The sequence below is a fragment of the Chiloscyllium punctatum genome, chromosome 46, assembly GCF_047496795.1.
Source record: "Chiloscyllium punctatum isolate Juve2018m chromosome 46, sChiPun1.3, whole genome shotgun sequence".
NCBI lineage: Eukaryota > Metazoa > Chordata > Chondrichthyes > Orectolobiformes > Hemiscylliidae > Chiloscyllium > Chiloscyllium punctatum.
The window spans coordinates 62,684,081-62,703,758 of record NC_092784.1 but is presented as its reverse complement, the minus strand read 5'-3'; the positions used below and the strand labels follow the sequence as shown (position 1 = coordinate 62,703,758).

General features: G+C 51.5%; 3 protein-coding genes across 3 annotated transcripts in view; 2 read left to right on the top strand and 1 right to left on the bottom strand.

Moving 5' to 3' along the window:
• The window catches only part of dhps (deoxyhypusine synthase), an 18,084-nt gene extending 16,995 nt beyond the window's left edge, over positions 1-1,089 (top strand). Inside the window, exon 9 of the mRNA XM_072564469.1 lies at positions 60-1,089. Within this exon, the coding sequence (XP_072420570.1) occupies positions 60-155 (96 nt within the window). The 3' untranslated portion in view covers positions 156-1,089. The remainder of the gene's footprint in view (positions 1-59) is intronic.
• On the bottom strand, positions 968-15,321 carry wdr83 (WD repeat domain containing 83). Its single transcript, XM_072564468.1, has 9 exons — positions 15,213-15,321; positions 13,946-14,066; positions 13,212-13,317; positions 8,294-8,342; positions 7,521-7,647; positions 7,297-7,364; positions 6,975-7,083; positions 2,461-2,575; positions 968-1,396 (listed from the first exon to the last, which is right to left on the bottom strand). Exons 1-9 carry the CDS (start codon positions 15,313-15,315, stop codon positions 1,244-1,246), a joined length of 951 nt encoding a protein of 316 aa, XP_072420569.1. The 5' UTR covers positions 15,316-15,321; the 3' UTR covers positions 968-1,243.
• On the top strand, positions 15,240-19,678 carry wdr83os (WD repeat domain 83 opposite strand). Its single transcript, XM_072564472.1, has 4 exons — positions 15,240-15,392; positions 17,284-17,389; positions 17,617-17,714; positions 18,602-19,678. The coding sequence occupies exons 1-4, from the start codon at positions 15,358-15,360 to the stop codon at positions 18,666-18,668; spliced, it is 306 nt and encodes a 101-aa protein (XP_072420573.1). The 5' UTR covers positions 15,240-15,357; the 3' UTR covers positions 18,669-19,678.

Genomic DNA, 19,678 nt, shown 5'->3' with positions numbered 1-19,678 from the left:
AGGGGCTGTTACAAAGGGATCATTGTGAGTTAATTCTGTCGCCTCCCTCTCTCCCACAGGTGTATGCAGATGCCACTCTTGTTTTCCCTCTGCTCGTGGCTGAAACATTTGCTCGGAACTTTGATGCACTTTCTCCTCAGTCAAAGCTGCTTTAGGCCCTGGTCTACAGTTGCGGTGCTCCAGCCCCTGGCCTCCTCTCCCTGAATAACCCTGATGAGTCCTGGAATGCTGCTCCCTTGAGAACATACTGTGAATCTCAACTACCTTAGCTTCAGCTCTGTATAGCAAATTATGTGTGGGATTTGTGGAGTACAGCTGAGAGTAGAGGGCCATTAGTGCGAAAGTTGGAAAGGAAAGATGGAAGTCAGGGGGGAGGGTCATGTGTGAACACCAAAGATTGGCTTCTGATCGAATACACAGTAAGAGCTGAACGACTTGGAAAGGTGAATGTTTGCTTCATCCACACCAGTTTCAAAGCAGAGATGTTCTGTCTCTTTTTAGCTTAACCAGAAAGAGAGGTGGGATGGTGGAGGTGAGGGAGAGAAGACTTCAGTAAAATTGATTCAGGAAATTTCTGGGGATGAACAGGTTCTGAGTTTGGTTTAACTTGTATCCTGAGTGTAGACCATGCCAGAGGAGTTTGATCTGTAGTATGTCCTAGTGCTAATATACCAGCATGCTGTGCACTCACCTGACTGCGGGCAATCTATGATTCTACACTGGCACACTGTGCATGGGGTGGGAGATGACAAGCAGGAATCTGCTGTCAGGTGCTGTCTGGACCAGTCCGAAAACACTGTCCCCTCACCCTGTCTGAACATCTCAGACAGCTGGTTAGGTAAATCTGTAGATCAGGTGAATTTGCTGCATTGGTCATTTACTTGAAGCTGAGGCTGCTGCTTCCTGCATATGAATAAAATCAGTTAGTCAAAGTTTCTGATTGTTTTCACCGATTATAAAACATCAGTGGGTTTGAGTCTCTGTTTTTATTCACTTGGAAACCTGATGTTAAAAATACACATGTGAACCTCAGCCACTTTCAAAAGAATAATGTTATTCACAACAAAATAAAGTTATGTTGCCAGTCAATTCTCAGTGCTGGATGAGTTCTTAAAGACATTGACCATTCCCTTGGTTGAGAATTTCTGCCTTGTTCACCAGCCTCTGCTGTTATTGTTTTGAGCGAGACTCAGAGCTGTGTAAAGGTCCCGTGGTTCTCGGTAATACATGGAGCAGGTGATGGTCAAGATGGGGTCTGTGTGGTTGCCTCTTCACTGTCATCTCCCCAGAGCTGGACAGTATCCTCAGTGGCAGTCAGTAAACAGCACTGGGTGGGATGGTAGCTCAGTGACTGGACCACACCCTTCCCAACAGGCAGAGTGAGCGTGCAGGATCCCTGCAACCAAGACATCACAATATATCAAACAAAACTTGTATTTGTGCACCTTTCCCACCCTGTCACACCCCAAAACCCTTAATTTTATACAGTTCTGCCTTGTATTGTTAGAAACCAACAGTCTGCACGGCAAGATTGCACAGACAGCACTGCAATTACAAGGTAAGCTGTTAGTGATGCTACATAAGGGATATGGTTTTGGAATTCCCCTGTGTCTCCTTGAAATAGTGGCTTTGGATCAGTAACACTCCCCACAGAGAGTAGACACAGCCTCATTTACTGTCAAGTCCCAGAGTCAGGAGCTCTGACTGTGCAGCCCTCCCTGAATGAGGCACTGTCCTGACAGTCTGAGTTAGCTGCAACATACTCTAGTAAAACTGCTATTCACTGAGCCACCATCAACTGTCATTTTGCAGCACTTCAACCAATGACCATTCCTTCTATGAGAGTGTAGACTGGGCAGTATCTGTAATCTAAGCTGAATCACTCCTTAAACCACAGAACGATCATAGCGCAGTATGGCATTGCTGGCTTGTGAATGAGCAATACACCAAGTGCTATTCCCCTTTTTCCCATAACTCTGCACTTACTTTCTTTTCAGATAATCCAATTTCCTATTCATTGCCTAGATTAAACCTGCCTCCACTAATGTCACTAGCATTACATTCCAAATCTTCACCAGTTCTCATCATATGGCAGCATTGCTTCTTTTGCCAGTTACCTTCAGTCTGAATTCTGTTTCTCAATCTTTACACCTAAAGGGTAACAAAATTCTGCAGATTGCTGGAAACTGGAAACAAACAAAATACTGCACAAACTCAGCAGGTCTAGCACCATTTGTGGAAACTTCAGTACAACTCTTCTTCAGGTGAGAATTCTCCAGCATTTTCTGTGTTTCTTCCACCAATGGGAACAGTTTCTCCCCATCCACTCGATCCAGACCCCTCACTGATTTGAACACCTCTCCAACCTCCTCTCAGCTTTTCCTCTCGGCCACAGACTCCCTGGGAGCTGGCACCAGACATAGTCAAGGGGAAGTCTTCAGATGTGGTGCATATGCTCACCTCGATCAGATCCCAGAAGTACACAAGCCCATCCTCCGAGCCGCTCACTACATGTGTGTCAGATTCATTAAAGCAACAATCCAGCTTGCAGTCTGTGTTCCTGTGTCCTGTATACCTGTTCAAACAAAGTGAAGCTTGAGCTCAGAGTACGACAGTGGATTCAGTTCATTCACTTGTCTTACTACTGGGTTATGAAGTAGGGCAGCACGATGGCACAGTGGTTAGCACTGCTATCTCACAGCACCAGGGTCCCAGGTTCGATTCCAGCCTCAGGTGACTGTGTGGAGTTTGCACCGTGTGGGTTTCCTCCCACAATCCAAAGATGGTGAATTGGCCATGTTAAATTGCCCGTAGTGTTAGGTACATTACTCAGAGGGAAATGGGTCTGGGTGGGTTACTCTTCAGAGGGTCGGTGTGGACTGGTTGGGCTGAAGGGCCTGTATCCACACTGTAGGGAATCTAATCTAGTCAGTCCCATGAACACTGGTGAGCAGACATCTTTTGGGACTAAATCCTGTGGCACAGGGAGAAGGGGAGACATCTTGCTCAGTCAGATCGTGGGGATTGAACAAGCACAACGAGCTGTCTCCCACTCCTCTCACCACATGGAAACTCGTTCAATTCTGTCACGGATTTATTTCCACTTTCTAATGAACAATTTCGTTTTGAGAAAATCACTGAGAGCAGTGGCAGGGTCTTGAGTGGGTGGGCTAATGACCTGGGCACACATCAGTCAGGATCAGAAAAATGTTAGTCACCCAAAGCTGAAAATTCAACACTGCACAGAACCAAATAAACCTTTATAGAAAATTCTTTAATCTGATATTCATGTGACCATCTGTGTAGTTTTTAATAATCTTTTTGTTGAGCTTGTGAGACCCTGTCCAGCAAGATCACTGTTGTGTTTGAGGTACAGCAATGTCTCCCCTGGGAAGGAAAGGAGGTGAGGGGTCAATGGTGAGAGGATTCAGCCCCTCAACTGCCATGGGAGGAGGACTCTGAGTTCCACTCAGTCCTGACCTGCTGAAATAAACAGCCAGATTATAATAGGGTGTACAACATCACAGCAACATTCCTCCAACATCCCCCACCCCAAAACCAGGGAGGGCTCTGTACAACACTACAGTAACATTCCCACCCCCCCCCCCCCCCCCCAGGGAGGGCTGTGTACAACACCACAGTAACATTCCCACCCCCCCCCCCCAGGGAGGGCTGTGTACAACACCACAGTAACATTCCCACCCCCCTCCCCGGGGAGGGCTGTGTACAACACCACAGTAACATTCCCACCCCCCCTCCCCGGGGAGGGCTGTGTACAACACCACAGTAACATTCCCACCCCCCCCTCTCCCCAGGGAGGGCTGTGTACAACACCACAGTAACATTCCCACCCCCCCCTCTCCCCAGGGAGGGCTGTGTACAACACCACAGTAACATTCCCACCCCCCCCCCCCCAGGGAGGGCTCTGTACAACACCACAGTAACATTCCCACCCCCCCCTCTCCCCAGGGAGGGCTGTGTACAACACCACAGTAACATTCCCAACCCCCCCCCCCAGGGAGGGCTCTGTACAACACCACAGTAACATTCCCACCCCCCCCCAGGGAGGGCTCTGTACAACACCACAGTAACATTCCCACCCCCCCCCCCTCCCCAGGGAGGGCTGTGTACAACACCACAGTAACATTCCCACCCCCCCCCCACCCCCCCCCTCCCCCCACCCCCCCCCTCCCCAGGGAGGGCTCTGTACAACACCACAGTAACATTCCCACCCCCCCCCCCCCCCGGGGAGGGCTGTGTACAACACCACAGTAACATTCCCACCCCCCCTCCCCAGGGAGGGCTCTGTACAACACCACAGTAACATTCCCACCCCCCCCCCACCCCCCCCCTCCCCAGGGAGGGCTGTGTACAACACCACAGTAACATTCCCACCCCCCCTCCCCAGGGAGGGCTCTGTACAACACCACAGTAACATTCCCACCCCCCCCCCCCACCCCCCCCCTCCCCAGGGAGGGCTCTGTACAACACCACAGTAACATTCCCACCCCCCCCCCACCCCCCCCCTCCCCAGGGAGGGCTGTGTACAACACCACAGTAACATTCCCACCCCCCTCCCCCAGGGAGGGCTCTGTACAACACCACAGTAACATTCCCACCCCCCCCCTCCCCAGGGAGGGCTCTGTACAACACCACAGTAACATTCCCACCCCCCCCCCCAGGGAGGGCTGTGTACAACACCACAGTAACATTCCCACCCCCCTCCCCCAGGGAGGGCTCTGTACAACACCACAGTAACATTCCCACCCCCCACCCCCCCCCGGGGAGGGCTGTGTACAACACCACAGTAACATTCTCACCCCCCTCCCCAGGGAGGGCTCTGTACAACACCACAGTAACATTCCCACCCCCCCCCCACCCCCCCCCTCCCCAGGGAGGGCTCTGTACAACACCACAGTAACATTCCCACCCCCCCCCCTCCCCAGGGAGGGCTCTGTACAACACCACAGTAACATTCCCACCCCCCTCCCCGGGGAGGGCTCTGTACAACACCACAGTAACATTCCCACCCCCCCCCCCCCAGGGAGGGCTCTGTACAACACCACAGTAACATTCCCACCCCCCCCCCCCCCAGGGAGGGCTGTGTACAACACCACAGTAACATTCCCACCCCCCCTCCCCAGGGAGGGCTCTGTACAACACCACAGTAACATTCCCACCCCCCCCCTCCCCAGGGAGGGCTCTGTACAACACCACAGTAACATTCCCACCCCCCCCCCCCCCCGGGGAGGGCTCTGTACAACACCACAGTAACATTCCCACCCCCCCCCTCCCCAGGGAGGGCTCTGTACAACACCACAGTAACATTCCCACCCCCCCCCCCCCCTCCCCAGGGAGGGCTGTGTACAACACCACAGTAACATTCCCACCCCCCACCCCAGGGAGGGCTCTGTACAACACCACAGTAACATTCCCACCCCCCCCCCCCCCCCCCCCCCCCAGGGAGGGCTGTGTACAACACCACAGTAACATTCCCACCCCCCCCCCCCAGGGAGGGCTGTGTACAACACCACAGTAACATTCCCACCCCCCCCCCCCAGGGAGGGCTGTGTACAACACCACAGTAACATTCCCACCCCCCCCCCCCCAGGGAGGGCTGTGTACAACACCACAGTAACATTCCCACCCCCCCTCCCCAGGGAGGGCTGTGTACAACACCACAGTAACATTCCCACCCCCCCCCCCCAGGGAGGGCTGTGTACAACACCACAGTAACATTCCCACCCCCCCCCCCCCCAGGGAGGGCTGTGTACAACACCACAGTAACATTCCCACCCCCCCCCACCCCCCCCCGGGGAGGGCTCTGTACAACACCACAGTAACATTCCCACCCCCCCCCTCCCCAGGGAGGGCTGTGTACAACACCACAGTAACATTCCCACCCCCCCTCCCCAGGGAGGGCTCTGTACAACACCACAGTAACATTCCCACCCCCCCCACCCCCAGGGAGGGCTCTGTACAACACCACAGTAACATTCCCACCCCCCCCCACCCCCCCCCGGGGAGGGCTCTGTACAACACCACAGTAACATTCCCACCCCCCCCCTCCCCAGGGAGGGCTCTGTACAACACCACAGTAACATTCCCACCCCCCCCCCAGGGAGGGCTCTGTACAACACCACAGTAACATTCCCACCCCCCCCCCAGGGAGGGCTCTGTACAACACCACAGTAACATTCCCACCCCCCCCACCCCCAGGGAGGGCTCTGTACAACACCACAGTAACATTCCCACCCCCCCCCCAGGGAGGGCTCTGTACAACACCACAGTAACATTCCCACCCCCCTTCCCAGGGAGGGCTGTGTACAACACCACAGTAACATTCCCACCCCCCTCCCCAGGGAGGGCTCTGTACAACACCACAGTAACATTCCCACCCCCCCCCCCCCCCCAGGGAGGGCTGTGTACAACACCACAGTAACATTCCCACCCCCCTCCCCAGGGAGGGCTCTGTACAACACCACAGTAACATTCCCACCCCCCCCCCCCCCAGGGAGGGCTCTGTACAACACCACAGTAACATTCCCACCCACCCCCCCCCCCCCCCCCAGGGAGGGCTCTGTACAACACCACAGTAACATTCCCACCCACCCCCCCCAGGGAGGGCTGTGTACAACACCACAGTAACATTCCCACCCCCCCTCCCCAGGGAGGGCTGTGTACAACACCACAGTAACATTCCCACCCCCCCTCCCCAGGGAGGGCTCTGTACAACACCACAGTAACATTCCCCCTCAGTCGGTGAATAACTTCCCTTTTGACTATTTAAATTTCTGGTCAGGTTCAAGTGACTGAATACAGTTACAATTTGCAGGTTTGGTTTGGAGAGTCTGGAAACTGGTTCTTTGCAGCCGCCCACCCCTCCCTGAGGGTGGGTGTTGGGGAATAAGAAAAGGAGGCTGGAGAGTTAATGTTTGATTCAACCTTCTCAGGATATGACTAATTTCACTTACTCGCCAAGAAGCTCCCCAGTCTCCTTATCTAACAGGCGCAATGTAGAGTCCAGGCTCGAAATCAATGTGCACTGACTGTCTTTGCTGAAACACACACTCGTTATTGGACCTGAGAGAGATAGAAAGACAGTCTGTCTGTAGTAAGGACACCTACTGTCTTGGTACTGACTGTAACACATTGTAGCATTGATAATACTCAGTAACACTGTAGTTAAACTGACTGTCTAAGACACATAAACAAGAACTTGGACTATTTGTCTGAGCTGATGTGCTATATTTCCATCTCAAAGATTTGATATGGCCCCTCTCGTTTAGCACTTACTTCCAATAAAATCTGCAAAAAGTTGTCCCATCCGTAAGTCGTATCTCCGAATTCGCCCATCGACAGACCTAAAGCAACAGGAAGCTGTTAGGCTACACAACAAATCAGGTTATATGTGGCACATTCAGAAAAAGGCACTCTCTTATACACTGGTGTTTGCTGTGTGTGTATCTGCAAGTGGGTTTCTATTTGTCATGCTGCCTTTGTTTCTGCTGTTCACTCACCCTGACAGAATTTCATGGTCTGAAACTTTCACACTAGAAATCCCATCCTTTGCTTCATTCAGAATTTGAATAGGCTCTGAAGTCCGTGAGCGACAATCCCAGCACCGAACCGAAGTGTCAATGGAACCTGCAAACACAGAAATTAGCAGGAGTGGGCCATTTGGCCCGCTTCACCATTCTAAACAATTATGGCTGGTCATCTAACTCAGCTCTCTGTTCCTGCTTTCTCCCCACAGCCTTCCAATTCTCTGGTTAGTTGAAAAGTGCATGCTAACCCACCTTAAACAGTGAATTACGCAAAAAGAATCAGACTGAAATAATACAATAGACTAAAAGGAGAGAGTGGCCAATTCCTGGTCAAATCTGTACTGTCAAGATTCCTCACAAATATCTAACTTCATCAAGTTGGACAACATAAGACAATAGCATCTAAACACACATCAGCATTGTTGGCAGTTATACTGTGCAATCCTGGGGGCTGAAAGTGGTTAAACATTCTTCTCTCTGTCCATCCCTCTGCCCACTGACACTTGGCAGTGCCCTATCCCTACAACCTCCTTGCTGCAGATTCCTGCCCTTTAACCTCTGCCAGCAGCCATTTGCCCCCTACATGCAATATTATAATAATTACCAGACAATGTGAAACCAGAGCACACAGACAAATTTCAAGCCTAGATTGTGAAACTTACTGATTTGTTGCGATAGATTGCAACAAGCTAGATACAGACTGCAAATTCACTCTGCCCAGATCTTAGTGGGAGCCCTGTACTCACCTGAAACAATGACTGTTGATTCCTCATTGAACTGAACACAGTTTACTTTCTGTTAAAACAAAGAGAAATCACAATTGGTATTTGGCTGAGAGCTGGGAAGATGGCAGTGAGCAAGAGTAGAGGAAGACAGCTGAGTGGAGGTGATATTCAACAGCTTTGAGGAGGATTCTAAATGTAGAGAGAGGTTTACAAGACCATAAGATGTAGGGACACAGGTAGGCCAATTTGACCCAACAAGTCTGCTCCACCATTCAATAAGATCATGGCCAGTCTGACAATCCTCAACTCAACTTCTCTGCCTATCCGCCCAACCCTCAGTTCCTGACCTTTTCAGCCTCTCCTCCCAAGACAGTCCCTCCATTCCTGGAACCAACTAAGTGAACTTTCTCTGCACTGCCTCCAATGCTAGTGTAACTTTCCTTAGATAATAAAACTTCTCACACTCTTCCAGCTGTGGTCTAACTAGTGCCTTGTACAATTTTAACAAGACTTGGTACTCTATTCCCTTTCAAATAGATATTAGTCTTCCATTTGCCTTCCCTATTACTCAGTGAACTTGGATGCTAGGTTTTTGTGACTCATGTACAAGGACTCCCAAATCCCTCTGTGCTGCAGCTTTCTGCAAACCTTCCCCCTTTAAATAATGTGCAGCTTTTCTATTCTTCCTGCCAAAATGCATCACCTCACATTTTTCCAAATTATATATTTTTTTGCCCATCCACTTAACATGTCCGTACCTCTCTGTAAACCTCTTGTCATCGTCGCCACTTGGCTATTTTTGTGTCTTCTGTAAATATGGTGTGAGTACATCCATTTCCCTCATCCAAGTCATTAATATATATTATAAATAACTGTGGCCCCAGCACTGATCCCTGTGGTACTCCACTAGTTACAGGTTACCATGCTGAAAATGCTCAATCCCAACTCAACTGCCTTCTATTACTTAGCCAATCCTTTTACCATGCTACTATACCATGTCCAATAACAAGGGTTCTTACACCTATTGGAAATCCCCAAATATATCTACTGGTTCCCCTTTATCTATCCTCCTTATTAACTTCCCAATTAACTGTTATACATTTGTCAGGCACGGTATTCACTTCATGAAGCTATGCTGACTGTTTGATCTTGGTATGTATTTCTAAATGCTCTATTATTATATCCTTCTGTCAAAAGCCAACCAGTCAATAGTTATCTGTTTACGGTCTGCCTTTTTTGAATAAGGATGTTAATATTAGCAATTTTCCAATCTCTGTGACGTTCCCAGAATCTAAGGATCCTTAGAGGACTACAACCAGATAAACCACACTCTCTCTGTAGCTATGTTTGAAATCTGAGGTTGCAGTTGATCAGGTCCAGGAGACATACCAGCCTTTAGCCCTATTCATTTCCCTAAGACCATAAAATATAGGAGCAGTATTAAGCCATTTGGTTGATTGACCTAATCTAGTCCCACCTGACGGCCCATATCCCTCCAAACCCTTCCTATTCACATACCATTTAAGCAAAACAGAATTTACCTAAACACTACAGTTGAAATGCAAACAAAAGAATTTAGAATAATTTAACTATTTGAAAACCCAACTGACCCCAATTTGGGAGGGGGTGCAGGGGTCGGTTTGGGGAGGGGGTGCGGGGGTCAGTTTGGGAAGGGGGTGCGGGGGTCGGTGTGGGGAGGGGGTGCCGGGGTCGGTTTGTGGGGGGGGGTGCAGGGGTCGGTTTGGGGAAGGGGTACAGGCGTCAGTTTGTGGAGGGGGGGAGGGGGGTGTCCGCCTCGGTGTGGGGAGGGGGGGTGTCCGCCTCGGTGTGGGGAGGGGGGGGTGTCCGCCTCGGTGTGGGGAGGGGGGGGGTGTCCGCCTCGGTGTGGGGAGGGGGGGGGTGTCCGCCACGGTGTGGGGAGGGGGGGTGTCCGCCTCGGTGTGGGGAGGGGGGGGTGTCCGCCTCGGTGTGGGGAGGGGGTGCCGGGGTCGGTTTGTGGGGGGGGGTGCAGGGGTCGGTTTGGGGAAGGGGTACAGGCGTCAGTTTGTGGAGGGGGGAGGGGGGTGTCCGCCTCGGTGTGGGGGAGGGGGGGGTGTCCGCCTCGGTGTGGGGAGGGGGGGGGTGTCCGCCACGGTGTGGGGAGGGGGGGTGTCCGCCTCGGTGTGGGGAGGGGGGGGTGTCCGCCTCGGTGTGGGGAGGGGGTGCCGGGGTCGGTTTGTGGGGGGGGTGCAGGGGTCGGTTTGGGGAAGGGGTACAGGCGTCAGTTTGTGGAGGGGGAAGGGGGGTGTCCGCCTCGGTGTGGGGAGGGGGGGTGTCCGCCTCGGTGTGGGGAGGGGGGGGTGTCCGCCTCGGTGTGGGGAGGGGGTGCCGGGGTCGGTTTGTGGGGGGGGTGCCGGGGTCGGTTTGTGGGGGGGGTGCAGGGGTCGGTTTGGGGAAGGGGTACAGGCGTCAGTTTGTGGAGGGGGGAGGGGGGTGTCCGCCTCGGTGTGGGGAGGGGGGGTGTCCGCCTCGGTGTGGGGAGGGGGGGTGTCCGCCTCGGTGTGGGGAGGGGGGGGGGGTGTCCGCCTCGGTGTGGGGAGGGGGGGGGGGTGTCCGCCTCGGTGTGGGGAGGGGGGGGTGTCCGCCTCGGTGTGGGGAGGGGGGGGGGTGTCCGCCTCGGTGTGGGGAGGGGGGGGGGTGTCCGCCTCGGTGTGGGGAGGGGGGGGGTGTCCGCCTCGGTGTGGGGAGGGGGGGGGGTGTCCGCCTCGGTGTGGGGAGGGGGGGGGGTGTCCGCCTCGGTGTGGGGAAGGGGTGTATTGGTCGGTGTGGGGAGTGGATATTGGGCTCGTTGTGGGGAGGGGGTGTCGGGGCCGCTTTGGGGAGTGGGTGCCGGGCTCGGTGTGTGGAGGGGTTGCAGGGGTCAGTTTGGGGAGGGGGTGCCGGGGTAGGTGTGGGGAGGGGGCGTCGGGGTCGATGTGGGGAGGGAGTGTAGGGGTCTGTTTTGGGTGGGGGTGTAGAGGTCAGTTTTGGGAGGGGGTGTAGAAGTCAGTTTTGGGAGGGGGTGTAGAAGTCAGTGTGGGTAGGGGATATCGGGCTCGTTGTGGGGAGGGGGTGTAGGGGTCGGTATGTGGAGGGGGTGTAGAGGTCGGTGTGGGGAGGGGGTGTAGGGGTCGGTTTGTGGAGGTGGTTTTGAGGTCAGTTTGGGGAGGGGGGGAGGGGGTGTCGGGGTCGGTTTGGGGAGGGGGTGTCGGGGTCGGTTTGGGGAGGGTATTGGGCTGATACTGAGGGGCTCTGGATTGCAGACTGATCTGTTTACAGTCACAGGTTAAAACCATGAAAGGGAACGGTCTGTGGTTCTGGCAGCTGGAATTTTTAAACCTCTCCAACTTCCTTCAATCCCAAAGTCTGTAACTTTGAAGATCTGAGGTGGAGCTCTGGGAGCTGAGGGTCTCTGAACGATTAGAAGAATTCCAGGGAGAGGTTATTGGATAGTGGAGCAGATGATCCCTGGCTGACTTCTCGCTGTGTAAGAACCTGTGTTTGAATTTACCTTTTGCCAAGGGGGTGTGCTTATGGGAGTTGGAACAGTTCCTTTGTTAAGTTGTGGTATTGAGTCAGTTGGGTTTTCAAATAGTTAAATTATTCTAAGTTCTTTTGTTTGCGTTTCAACTGTAATGTTTAAGTAAATTCTGGTTTGCTTAAATGGGTACATGAATAGGAAGGGTTTGGAGGGATATGGGCCGGGTGCTGGCAGGTGGGACTAGATTGGGTTGGGATATCTGGTCAGCATGGACGGGTTGGACCGAAGGGTCTGTTTCTGTGCTGTACATCTCTATGACACTAAAGCCGAGTGGTTTGACCAGCTGCATCACTCCCGGGAAATCCACTTTATGTCTGCCTTTAAAAATAAGAAAATGTTAGGGTCAGGACTATCTTCTTACAGTATTTTGTGGGGGTCTGGCCTGGTCCATAACATTGCTTTTAAGTGTACACATGTTCCCCACCCCTCGCCTCCTGAACCCTCCCCTCTTCTAACCAGCTTAAAGCCTCTCTCCAGCCCTAGTTACACGATTTGCCCGGACACTGGTCCCAACATGGTTTAAGTGAGGCCTATCTAAACAATAGTGCTGCCAGTGCCCCATGAACTGAAACCGTTCCTCCCCCCCCCATGATTTTATCTACCCTGAGCCTGATTGCCATGGTTCAGGCGATAATCCTTATGTGGTTTTCAGTTCTTAGTTTCCAGTCCTATCAATGTCACTGGTACTATGGGATCCCTGCCCTCCCACTCCAAGTTCCTGTCCAGTTTGAGGAGATCTCCTTTATCCCGGCACTGGGCAGCAACATTGCTTTTGAGACTCAAGCTCAAGGCTGTGGAGAACTGTGTCTATCCAGAATATACTGTCCTTTATCACAACTATGTTCCTATTCCACCCCCCCCCAACTCCCAACTCCCAAGCTGTCATGGTCAGTTTGCTCGTCCTCCCTGCTGTTCCACTCCCGTCCACATTCTCTTAACTGCTGGACAATTGCAGGGACAAAGGCTCCTCACGAGCTACCCCATATCTGGCTCACCTATAATCACACCCTTCCTATTCCTGACCACAAGCCAATTAATCTAAAGGTGTGACCACCCTCTGCAGAAACATCCAGGTTACTTTCCCACTCTCTGATGGGCACTATCTCTGCAACTCAGACCTCAGCTCCTCAACTCATATCTCAAGTAGCTTAAGCTGCAAACACTTGCCACAAATCTGGTGGAACAATGTGAGGTGAAGGAGTGAAGATTATAGGCAGATTGATCACAGGAGCAGGAGAGAGCAAACGATCAGTATGTTAACTGTCCCCCCATTTCTGTGTCTGCTCCCAGCACAATCCTACTTCCAACAGGGAACACCATGGATTGTTGATACCTCAAGATTTTCCAGTTCTCCATTTATTTACCAAACAGCTTTCTTACCCCTCCGTGGCCCCGGAATTTCCGGACCAGCTGTCCTGTAGCCACATCCCACAGGACAACAGTTTTATCGGATCCACACGAGCAAATCTGGCTATTATCACAGGAGCTGGGAGAGATGAGAAATCAGAGGATGAGTCAATGAAAGGGAACCTGTAGCAGGAAGATGTAAAAATCATCAGCACAATGCTTCCACCCCCCACCAAGATCCCACACAAGGGCAAAGGTCATTGAGTGGATGACCAGCTGACCCTGAAGGCAAAGAGCATGAATTCACAGGCTGAGGATTGGGGGGGGGGGGTCACATCAATATCAAAGCTATTAGAAATGTAAAAAGGTAAACCAGTATTTCATGGTACGGAAAGTTAACCAGTTCAGTAAACAAGGCCATTCAGTCCATCAACAGTTTTGTTAACGCCTTGCTGTAGAAGCTGTGCCTCTTGGTAAATAGGAGCTCAGGACTGAGATACTGCCAATACCTGATGGACAGGGTGACAACATGGGAATGGGTCACTACGCTAGGGAAAGCATCCCGAAGCGAATGTTGTAACTGCTGATACTCACAAATGCTGAATGGCGTGAAATGTGCAAACAGTATATCTTTATATTGCCTGTAAATCTAATCTTCACGCAGTATGCACATTGACTCCAAGCAGGAAGCATTTAAAAACACAGAAGTGAAAATGTGATTTGGTGTCAGTGGAAAGGCGTGCAGTAGTATGACAATCTGGCCTTACCCAGCAGCATCCAGAACCTCATATCCATGGCCACTGTAGGTCTTTAGGATGATTCCTCGATGTGGATTCCACAGTTTTAGAGACTTATCACTGCCACAGGTTAAACAGTAATTGCCATCCACTACAGACAGAACACAGACAACAGCTAAGTAAACGGTGGAGAATCGCATCCCCACTAGACTGGATCTAAATACCATCCAAATACATGGCACACAAGTGGAACATAATTTTTATAAATAGAGTCATAGAGATGTGTAGCATGGAAGCAGACCCCATGGTCCAACTCGTCCATGCTGACCAGATATCCTAATGAGTCTAGTCCCATTTGCCGGGCATTTGGCACATATCCTTCTAAACCCTTCCTATTCGTGTATCCATACAGATGCTTTTTAAATGTTGTAATTGTACCAGCCTTCACCACTTCCTCAGGCAGTTTGTTCTATACACACTCCAACCTGTGTAAAAAAGGTGCTTCTTGGGTCCCTTTTAAATCTTCCCCCTCTCACCTGAAGCCTACGCCCTCTAGTTTTGGACTCCCCTACCCTGAAAAAAAGACCTTGGTTATTCACCCTATCCATGCCCCCAATGCTTTTATAAGCCTCTATAAGGTCACCCCTCAGCCTCCAACACTTCAGTGAAAATAAACCTAGCCTATTCATCCTCTCTCTATAGCTCAAACCTACAGGATCGTTGTACGTTTTTTTGAACACTTTCAAGTTTAACAACATCTTTACTGGACCAGAATTTAACGGAGAGGGGGCGGGTGCGCGGGGGCAGGAGGGGGGTGGGCGGGGGGGTGCAGGGTTGGGGTTGGGCGCAGGGTTGGGGTGGGTGCAGGGTTGGGGGTGGGTGCAGGGTTGGGGGTGGGCGCAGGGTTGGGGGTGGGGAGGGGGAGGGGGAGGGTTGGGGGTGGGAGTGGGGAGGGTTGGGGGTGGGGGTGGGGAGGGTTGGGGGTGGAGGTGGGGAGGGGTGAGTGGGGAGGGGTGGAGGTGGGGAGGGGTGGGCGGGATGGGGGGGGTTGGGCGGGTGGGGGATGGGGGGGATATGGGGGTGGTGCGGGGTGGGGGGGGGTGGGGGGGGTGGGGGGGGTGGGGCGGGTGTCTCAGGGATGTTTGGTCCTCCAGCCGTTGGCGGCGCTGTCCCGGTCCGTGAGGGAGCGAGCCGAGCCCCGGGGGCGGGGGGACTGTACAGAAGGAGGGAGGAGCCGGGGGCCGAGGCCGGGACCGCCGGCGGTCACGGTTACGGTTACGGTTACGGTTCCGGTTACCATTAAAGCGTACGGCCCGCACGGTGCGCTGTCCGCTCGGGAAACTCCGGAGCCGTGTCCTCGGGAAACGTGGGGGCTGAGGCCGAGGGGCCGGAAACATCATCAGGAAGTGACTTCCGGTTCCGGGTGAAGGGTCAGAGGCAACATGGCGGATCCGCGGCGGCCCAACAAAGTTCTGAGGTAAATATCCCGGAGAGCGAGAGAGATCCCTGAGAAACAGAGTCACAGAGATATACAGCAGGGAAACAGACCCTTCGGCCCAACCCGTCCATGCTGACCCAGATATCCCAACCCAATCTAGTCCCACCTGCCAGCACCCGGCCCATATCCCTCCAAACCCTTCCTGTTTATATACCCATCCAAATGCCTCTTAAATATTGCAATTGTACCAGCCTCCACCACATCCTCTGGCAGCTCATTCCACACACGTACCACCCTCTGTGTGAAAATGTTGCCCCTTAGGTCTCTTTTATATCTTTCCCCTCTCACCCTAAACCTAGGCCCTCTAGTTCTGGACTCCCTGATCCCAGGGAAAAGACTTTGTCTATTTATCCTATTCATGCCCCTCATAATTTTGTAAACCTCTATAAGGTCACCCCTCAGCCTCCGACGCTCCAGGGAAAACAGCCCCAGCCTGTTCAGCCTCTCCCTATAGCTCAGATCCTCCAACCCTGGCAACATCCTTGTAAATCTTTTCTGAACCCTTTCAAGTTTCACAACATCTTTCCGATAGGAAGGAGACCAGAATTGCATGCAATATTCCAACAGTGGCCTAACCAATGTCCTGTACAGCCGCAACATGACCTCCCAACTCCTGTACTCAATACACTGACCAATAAAGGAAAGCACTTTTTGCACAATCCTATCTACCTGGGCCTTTCAAGGAGCTATGAACCTGCGCACCAAGGTCTCTTTGTTCAGCATACATCCTCAGGACCTTCCCATTAAGTGTATAAGTCCTGCCCTGATTTGCCTTTTCAAAATGCAGCATCTCACATTTATCTAAATTAAATTCCATCTGTCACTCCTCAGCCCATTTGATCAAAATCTCATTGTATTCTGAGGTAACCTCCTTCACTGTCTACTATACTTCAAATTTTGGTGTCATCTGCAAATCTACTAACTATACCTCCTATGTTCACATCCATATCGTTTATATAAATGACAAAAAGCAGTGGATCCAGCACCAATCCTTTTGGCACAATTAGTCACAGACTTCCAGTCTGAAAAGCAACCCTCTACTACCATCCTCTATCTTGTACCTTTGAGCCAGTTCTGAATCCTAGATTAGAATGGTGCTGGAAAAGCACAGCAGTTAAGGTAGCATCCGAGGAGCAGGAAAATCGACGTTTCGGGCAAACGCCCTTCATCAGGAATACAGGCAGAGTGCCTGAAGCGTGGAGAGATAAATGAGAGGAGGGTGGGGAGAAAGTAGCATAGAGTACAATAGGTGAATGGGTTTGGGGATGAAGGTGATAAGTCGGGGAGGAGAGTGGGGAAAGGTAGCAAAGAGTACAGTGGATGGATGGGGTGGGATATAGGTGATAGGTCAGAGAGGAGGGTGGAGTGGATAGGTTAAAAGGAAGGTAGGCAGGTAGGACAAGTCATGGGGACAGTGCTGAGCTGGAAGTTTGGAACTGGGGTGAGGTGGGGGAAGGGGAAATGAGGAAACTGGTGAAGTCCACATTGATGCCTGGGGTTGAAGTGTTCTGAGGCGGAAGATGAGGCGTTCTTCCTCCAGGCATCGGGTGGTGAGGGAGCGACAGTGAAGGAGGCCCAGGATTTACATGTCCTCGGCAGAGTGGGAGGGGGAGTTGAAATGTTGGACCACAGGACGGTGTGGTTGATTGGTGTGGGTGTCCCAGAGATGTTCCCTCGCTTTAGTATTGGTGGGGACAGGTCTGTCACTATAACACTGGGGTACAGTATTGGCGGGGACGGGTCTGTCTCTGTATTACACTAGTTTACAGTATCTGGGAGACAAGTTTGTCTTTGTTTAACTGTGGGCTATACAGTTTTTGTGTTATTTGTCTTTCAAACTTTAATCCCCGAATCATGATGTTAATTGCAGGTACAAACCACCAGCCAGTGATAATAATCCAACCCTGGAGGATCCAACTCCGGATTATATGAACCTATTGGGGATGATCTTCAGCATGTGTGGGCTGATGTTAAAGGTACATCTCACCCACCCTTTCAGTGTCTGTTCAGTTTCAGTTACTATAATAGGATTATACAGTCTGACACTTCGACCCACACAGCCAACACAAAATAGAATAGCTGGCTTTGACATTGGTGGTGTCTAGTGGTTTTTGGGATGTGAGAGGTGTTGTATTGTTGGCTGTGTCTGGCATTGGTTATATTTCAGGGTTTGACTGCTGTCTCGCTTGTTCTCTCTCTCTAGTTGAAGTGGTGTGCCTGGATCGCGGTTTACTGCTCTTTTATCAGCTTTGCAAACTCCCGCAGTTCTGAAGACACAAAGCAAATGATGAGCAGTTTCATGTAAGTGAAACATTTTCTTATTAAATAATTCACTCCATCTCAAAACATAACAAACAGTTCTCGGTTTGCCATGTACTTCTAGTATCTGCTGTATTCTAGAAAATAACACAGACTGTTCATGCAGAGCATAGGAGGATCTCGCACAATGCAATTAGAAACATAAGCAATACATCTGGGTTAGATTGCTGCTGATTGACACAAACATATTGACCCTAGAGAAGGATCTTCTACTGTTTATGTTGCACTAGTGGCCCTCGATGATTTAGAGACTTGATGTTGATTAACATCTCATATGAAAGATTGCATTTCTAAAGTGCAGTGCGCCCTCATTACTGACACTCGGCGCTCCCTCAGCGCTGACCCTCCGTCAGGGCGGCGCTCCCTCAGCGCTGACCCTCCGTCAGGGCGGCGCTCCCTCAGCGCTGACCCTCCGTCAGGGCGGCACTCCCTCAGCGCTGACCCTCCGTCAGGGCGGCGCTCCCTCAGCGCTGACCCTCCGTCAGGGCGGCACTCCCTCAGCGCTGACCCTCCGTCAGGGCGGCACTCCCTCAGCGCTGACCCTCCGTCAGGGCGGCACTCCCTCAGCGCTGACCCTCCGTCAGGGCGGCGCTCCCTCAGCACTGACCCTCCGTCAGGGCGGCGCTCCCTCAGCACTGACCCTCCGACAGCTTGACACTTACAAGTAGGTTGCTGGTTTTACAGCTGAGCTGTGGCGACGACAATGGAGCCTTAAGGATGGAAGGAAGGGTAAGGAGCTTGAGTTGATTAGATGGGGGAGAAGTGAAGCAGGATTTTGTTCTAGTGTTGCGAGGTAAGACCGTCTTTGTGATGTGGTTAGCAATAAGTTCCTGCTGTAATCCCTGACATTTCACCACCTTGTTTTTCAGGTTGTCAATTTCAGCAGTGGTGATGTCATACCTGCAAAACCCACAGCCCATGTCTCCACCATGGTAATGGATTGGGCCACCCCCACATCACCATGGTCACGGGTTGGGCCATACCAAATTCACCATGGTCCCAGGCCATGTCATGACCACACTACCATGGTCATGGCCCTGGGCCAATGATCCAGCAATCCCCGACTGCCCCACCTCTCCCATATCATCATACCATGTCAATGACTCAGACCCCATGCTTAGTCTGATTGTGATAATGGCACAATCATTTCCCTGTTATTGCCATGGTATTAGCTCAAGAACTTCCCCATCTTATATTACCATGGCAATAGGCACCCCATCCCTCCCAGTAATGGCTGGCACCATAACTGGTCCCCCCAGTCCCCTCGCACCGCTGCACCTCTTCGTCCCTTGGGAACTTCGCCCTCTGCAGGACTCAACGATAATCACAGAACTCCTGCTTTGCCCTTCCTGGATGTTCCAATGTATGAAGATCAAGGGAAAGCTGTCATTGCCGAAGAAATAACTTAAATTACCTTTTGTTATTCTGAAATGTATCAGCTATACAATTTATTTAAATTGTGAATATTGATTGAAGCATGTGGAGAAGCTGTGGCCAGACCTCTGAGATCTGTCTGTGTAAAGTTTTCTGATCTGGAGTCTGACAACAATTGGAAACTGATTTGCTATTTTCAACCAGGATCCTAGCACCAGCTTCCACCCAGTGGCAGGTTGTCCCTTAATATGTCACCTTTTATACATCTTTGCAAGAACTCTCATGAGAATTTGATTTAACGAGCAATTCATAACTGAAGCTGCACACCAGTCTGAAGTAGCAGCAGAAGCAAGTTATACAATTCATTTGGCAACACTAATTCATTTAAATAGATATTTCACCAGGTCAGTTTCCTAAAAGCCGCTTGGTTAATGAATACCATTTTACACAAGAACTGTCTGTTAGACTCTCAATATTCTTGTTGCGTTGTTTTAAGACTCTTGCTTCATGAGTGTCTCTCTTGGCAACAAATAGGATGTATAAGATCTCACTGAATAAAGAAAATAAATATT

Excerpts from the sequence above, each read along its gene's own strand:
- wdr83 (XM_072564468.1), bottom strand. The coding sequence starts at position 15,315 with ATGATGTTTCCGGCCCCTCGGCCTCAGCCCCCACGTTTCCCGAGGACA. Across the intron at positions 8,343-13,211 it reads AATTCCGGGGCCACGGAGGG|AAAGTAAACTGTGTTCAGTT; the intron begins GTAAGAAAGCTG and ends TTGTTTTAACAG. Across the intron at positions 1,397-2,460 it reads ACTTCTGGGATCTGATCGAG|GGATCCTGCACGCTCACTCT; the intron begins GTGAGCATATGC and ends TCTTGGTTGCAG.
- wdr83os (XM_072564472.1), top strand. The coding sequence starts at position 15,358 with ATGGCGGATCCGCGGCGGCCCAACAAAGTTCTGAG. Across the intron at positions 15,393-17,283 it reads CGGCCCAACAAAGTTCTGAG|GTACAAACCACCAGCCAGTG; the intron begins GTAAATATCCCG and ends TGTTAATTGCAG. Across the intron at positions 17,390-17,616 it reads TGTGTGGGCTGATGTTAAAG|TTGAAGTGGTGTGCCTGGAT; the intron begins GTACATCTCACC and ends CTCTCTCTCTAG.